Source organism: Lactuca saligna, chromosome 8 (genome assembly GCF_052625555.1).
Source record: "Lactuca saligna cultivar CGN05327 chromosome 8, ASM5262555v1, whole genome shotgun sequence".
NCBI lineage: Eukaryota > Viridiplantae > Streptophyta > Magnoliopsida > Asterales > Asteraceae > Lactuca > Lactuca saligna.
In genome coordinates, this window is record NC_136424.1 from 64,100,200 (window position 1) to 64,105,964 (window position 5,765).

General features: G+C 38.6%; 1 protein-coding gene across 1 annotated transcript; it reads left to right on the plus strand.

Annotated features, from left to right (window-relative positions):
* The first annotated feature begins 4,045 nt into the window (after positions 1–4,045).
* Positions 4,046–5,479, plus strand: LOC145012930 (transcription factor TCP15-like). Its single transcript, XM_078971726.1, has one exon. The coding sequence runs from the start codon at positions 4,289–4,291 to the stop codon at positions 5,309–5,311; it is 1,023 nt and encodes a 340-aa protein (XP_078827852.1). The 5' UTR covers positions 4,046–4,288; the 3' UTR covers positions 5,312–5,479.
* The last annotated feature ends 286 nt before the right edge of the window (positions 5,480–5,765 follow it).

Sequence of the window (5,765 nt, forward strand, 5' to 3'; positions counted from 1 at the left end):
TTCTTTTTCTTTCTTTCTTACTAGTAGACGCAAAGAGCAATGGCAACATCCCAATGATTGATTTAGGTCAGCCTCTTAATCGCATACAAGGAAACGAACATAAAATAGAAACTATCCAATTCCTTAGAGGTTATATCCAAATTTCCAAATTGGTCCTTCACATTCTGGCTTTTAATCCTATTTACTCCCAAGTTTCTTCAATGACATTCTAGCCCCTCATTTATTTCTACACATTTTAATTCCTTAAATTTAACCTAATTTTACATAAAACCATGCAATTAAATTATACTCCATTTGAATATCAATTAATTTAATTAGATGTTAAATAATACCTTTTTTATTTTATTTCTTCTATTTTAATGCTCTTAAAACCAAAATAATCTACAACAATTTATTCCCAAGTAAAAGAAAGCTAACGTCGTTTACAGAAGGATTCTCGGGTCGTTACATTGGGGGCTTGAGTAGCAAGCAGCATTTGAGGATCTGAGACAGAAGTTATGCGAGACACCTGTTTTGACCCTTTGTGAAGGTGTTGAGGATTTATTGATCTATTGTGATGCATCAATCACATGGTTAGGAGCTATACATGCAACGTGGGTGAGTTATTATGTATGATTTAAGGTAGTTAAAGCTTCATGAAGCAAATTATCTGACACACGATTTGGAGCTAGGGGCAATGGTCTTTCTCTCGAGATTTGGTATCACTATTCTTATGGGGTTTGGTATACAATTTACATGGACCAAAAGATATTGGAAATTTGATAGATCAGCAAAATGTAAATACGATGCAGTGAATGTGGCTCGATATTGTAAAGGATTATGCATGTGAGATTTGTAAGATCCAGGAAAGGTCAATGCGGTGATTGATGCTTTGAGTTGTAAAGAGACCAGTACACCGATTTGAGATGTGTGTTTGAGATTAACCGTTGTTTCTCTACTGGTAGACTTAACTAAGGGACCTCAGGTCGAGACAGTAAAAGAGTAAAAGTAGAAGAGTGAGAGGATCTTAGGAAGTGTTTCTTCTTTTGATTATGATAGTCGGCGGTTATTTACCCTACACGGAAGTGTGTGGGTGTCACATTCAGGCATGGCCCGATTAGTTTTGTTGGATAAGGATCATAAATCAAGTTTTTTGATTCATCCTGGTGCTACAAAGATGTATAGGGATTTGAAGCATGAATATTGGTGCCCCTATATGAAGAGGAATGTTTCTTGGTATGTTGAGATATGCTTGACTTGTGGGAAGGTCAAGGCCAAAGATCAGAGGCCTCATGGAAAGTTTCAGTTGTTGGATATGCCGATGTGGATATGGCCGTATATTACTATGGATTTCATCACCAAGTTACCAAAGATAATGAAAAGGGTCGATATAACTTGGGTTGTTGTTGATAGGTTGATCAAGAGTGCTCATTTTATCCCTGTTCAGGAGAGTTCTTCAGCAGAGAAGTTTGTCAATATTTATATCAGTGAGGTTGTAGCTCTTCATGGAGTGCCAATTTTTGGTGGTTTTTGATAGGGATGTTCGTTTCACTTCTAGGTTTTGGAAGAGGTTCTATGAAGAATTTGGTATACAACTACATTTTAGCATTGCTTATCGCCCACAGATTAAATGGGCAGAGTGAGCGAACCTTCCAAGCCCTTGAGGATATGCTTTAGGCATGGGTATTAGACTTTGGTAGGAGTTGGGATACCTATATCCCTTTATCATAGTTCTCTTACGATAACAACTATCATTCTAGTATCGGCAAGCCTCCTTTCAATATAACTTATAAGAGGAAATATAGGACCTCGATTTATTGGAGTGAGGCCGAGTAGAGAGTCATGAGGATTACAAAAGTAATGCTTAAGACCATAGAGTTGATTCAACGGGTGTGAGGTAAGTTGCAGATCATAAATAGTCGTACGAAGAGTTATGTAGATCGGCTTTGGTCTAATCTTTTGCTCCAGGTTGGGGACCTAGTGTTGTTAAAGATGTCACCATGGAAGGGTGTGAATCGATTTCGGAACAGCGAAAACTGGGCCACCATATATTGGACCATTTAGAGTGATTGCCTGGTTGGGAAAGGTTGCATATCAATTAGATTTTCCAAAGAGCTCCGTTAGATCCATAACAACTTCCATGATTCTCAACTGAGAAAGTTTTTAATATATGATTCAGAAGTGGTGCCTTTGGATGATATTTGTTGACGAGCATTTAAATTACGTGGAGAAACCGATAGCAGTTTTGTATAGGAATACAAAGATCTTGCACAAGAAGGTAGTAGAGTTAGTGAAGGTGCAATGGCAGCACCAGAAGGCTCCAAACGAACTTGAGAGCCTAAGGAGGAAATATGAGAGCATTACCCATATTTTTTCACTGTAGCAGATTTTGAGGATGAAATATGATTCAAGTGGGGGAGAATTGTAACACCCATTTTCAAGTATCAATTATTTTGCAATTAATTTATTGAAGTTTTGGACATTTATGATTTACCGCAACACGGTGATAGAAACCCACCACGACGCGACCATATTATTTAAGACACGATGCGGTCAGGTGCTGGTTGCAGCGTGGCGGCATCTGGGTTAAAAAACGTAGATCCCGTGCCTGAAGTCCTATTTAAGCAACCTTATGATTAGGGTTTCCTCTCTTTCTCACCCTCCATCCTCGGAGATAATACCTAGTTAAGTGTGTGTGTGTGTGTGTGTGTTTTCTTGGTGTTTCAAACTCTTGAGTGCTCCTGAAAGAAGAAGGATGTGGTCATCTCTTGTTGTTGGAGTTTGTTGTCGTTGAGAGTTGGTCTTCCAAGCTTTTCCAAGATTTTGGAAGGTATAAATCTCACACCTTTCTTCTTCTTTGGTTGACATGCATGCTTAGATGTCCCTTTATGATCTTTAGAGTAATGTTAAACGCAACACGACTAAGGTCTTACCACAGCACGGTGGACAGATAAGTCTCGTGATTATTTTGTCCCGTAGCAACTGTAGCGCGGTGGTCAGTAAGGGTTGACCATTGACGTTTGACATGTTTGATTTTTAGTCAAACTTGAAGGATTTAGGTTGTAGAATGAGGTGTGGCCTTTGTTTTATTATAGGGGTTCATGAAGCTGTATTTACGTCATTTCGAGGATTATTATCGAGCTTATGATTCAGATGAGTATTCTCTCTATACTGTAAGACGGTGGGTGTCAGGTTATGCTAATTGTTTTTATGACTCTTTCATGTTTGATTTTATGCTTATTGGGTTGGGCTCCTTAGGTTAGGCCCATTTATATGTTTAATGGGTTAGGCCTGAATATATGAATGTTGGGTTGGCCCGTATGGATGAAACATAATTGTTGGACTAGGCCCATTAATTGTATAGTATATGGTATTTTGGAAAACTCACTAAGTTTTGTATTTACGGTTCGAAGTTTAAATGTTTCAGGTACTTCTGATAGTAAGGAAAAGAGTCCGACATGATCACACCACATCGATATTTATGTTTTGAGATGTTCCGCCTACCTAAACTACATAAACTATTCTAAAATAAAACCATTTTTAGTGTCATAAATAATTTAGAATTTATTTTAACGACACCAAAAATGGCTTTATTGCTCCCATTTCAGCAAGAGGTAACCTGTTGGTAAATTTGCGACCTTTTATTTCGAGAGTAACTTTATTGTTCTCAAAAAATCAATGAGGAGCTTTTCTAGTAAGAAGTTAAACCATAATGGTTTTCTCATCATTTTCCCTATTTATAATCCGACAACTAGTGTTCCAAGACGATGCCAAAACTCCTAAATAACAAATAAAAAAGAAAGTTGTCATGTACTAAGAATTAGGAAAGGGAAATAACCATATTCTCCCAAAGGTGAGAATTTAGCTCACCCTATTAAGAGTAACGAATGAAGGCCGTTTACTATTTTGTGTTTTATGTTCAACAATATAATTTGACCAAAAACATCATGATTAAAAATTATTAGTTTAAATCCTTAAAAGTGTAGATTTTAGAAAGAAAGAAATAAAATAGATCGAATACCCATAGTATAGCCCACACTGTATAATTGCCACTCATTATGTTTGTTGCTTAAAGCTTGTTGACAACAATCTCTCGTCTATCTCTCTCATCCCTTTCTATTTTTTTAGAGAGAGAAAATCAAGAAAACCCACATCCCCATTCCTCGGGAATTCAAAGATCCAGTTTTAGAGAGAGAAGTGGAGCCTAGAGAGAGAAAGCAATACAAGAATCATCAGACCCACAAGTGATATCACTCAAAAATTCTATACTTGAGGCCCAGAAAACAACCCCATTAGATATATAATCGTCATGGATGCTCAAAATCAAACTGATTTCCGCCGACTAAACTTCCCACTACAGCTGCTAGAAAAAAGATCCGGTGGTGAAGGTGAATCTCTGTCACCGGAAACGGTAGTCGCCGAAGACCTGCAAACTTGTCCTAAACCAAAACCACCAGCACCAAAAAGAGCTTCAACAAAGGACCGACACACTAAGGTTGATGGCCGTGGCCGCCGGATCCGCATGCCGGCCACCTGCGCCGCTAGGGTCTTCCAGCTGACGCGTGAACTGGGACACAAATCCGATGGAGAAACGATCGAGTGGCTGTTACAGCAGGCGGAACCTGCTGTCATCGCGGCCACCGGAACCGGGACAATTCCGGCTAACTTTACTTCCTTGAACATCTCTCTCCGGAGCTCAGGATCCACCATGTCGGCAGGACACACCTCTTACCTGAGAAACGGTTTCAGCTTCGTCACCAGTCAACCGATGTCGCAGTATTTGAATTTTTCAACATCCGCAGTCAAACAAGACTCGTCGTCCTGCTTAGATCTGCGGAGTATTCCGATGGGTGTTGCATCAAGTTACATGTTGCAGTCGAGTTCAGGTTCGATCCCGGCGAGTAATACTCAAACACCACCGCCGACGTCGTTTTTAATGATGGGAAACCCTAATACAAACACAACTACCACCACTAGTTCTCACGCCATTACCGGCGATCCTACGTGGAATTTTCCGTCAAGCAGTAACCACATCACTAATAATAATACTGCTAACGATGATCATGCGTATAGAGGAGGTTTAGGGAGTAATATCAGCAATGGCGGTGGATTACATTTTATGAATTTTGGTACACCAATGTCACTCTTTCAAGGGCAGCAGTACGGCGGCGGTACAGTGGCGCCAACCGAAGGACATCTGGGGATGCTGACGGCATTGACCCCTTTCCGGCCGATTTTCAGTATGGGTGCTTCTGATAATCTCTTAAGCGGGTTGAATCCACATGATCGTGGTCATGATCACCATGAAACAAGCTCCAGCCATCACTCTTAGGTATTTTGTGTGGTTTGAAGTTTGAGTAGTTATATATATTAAAAAAAAAAAAAACAAACAAACCATATATTATTTTGGATTAATTGTGCCTTAATTTTCAATTTTCTTTGTATGAAATTCAATTTTGAAAAGAGTTATTTAGTTTGATATTAGGGTTTCAGTTGATAACTGCGTGTCTGTTTGTTTAATTATGTTCTTATATTAAATACCATTTATGATATATATACTTCATTAAGAAATTTAATTCTTGTTCTTCCTTCAATCATGTTCTGTAATTCATCTGTTTATGCATACGTACACTCTTTTTCTTTTTTATTTGAACTGCGAAATATCATATTTCCATTTTCCCTCAAAATAATCAGGCATTTCCGACATTCTACTTTGCGTTTTTTTTTTTTTTTAAAAGGCAAAAACTGTTGGAAATTAAAGACAGCTAATTTGATCCTTAAATCGC

Coding starts and splice junctions, on each gene's coding strand:
- LOC145012930 (XM_078971726.1), top strand. CDS start 4,289: ATGGATGCTCAAAATCAAACTGATTTCCGCCGACTAAACTTCCCACTA.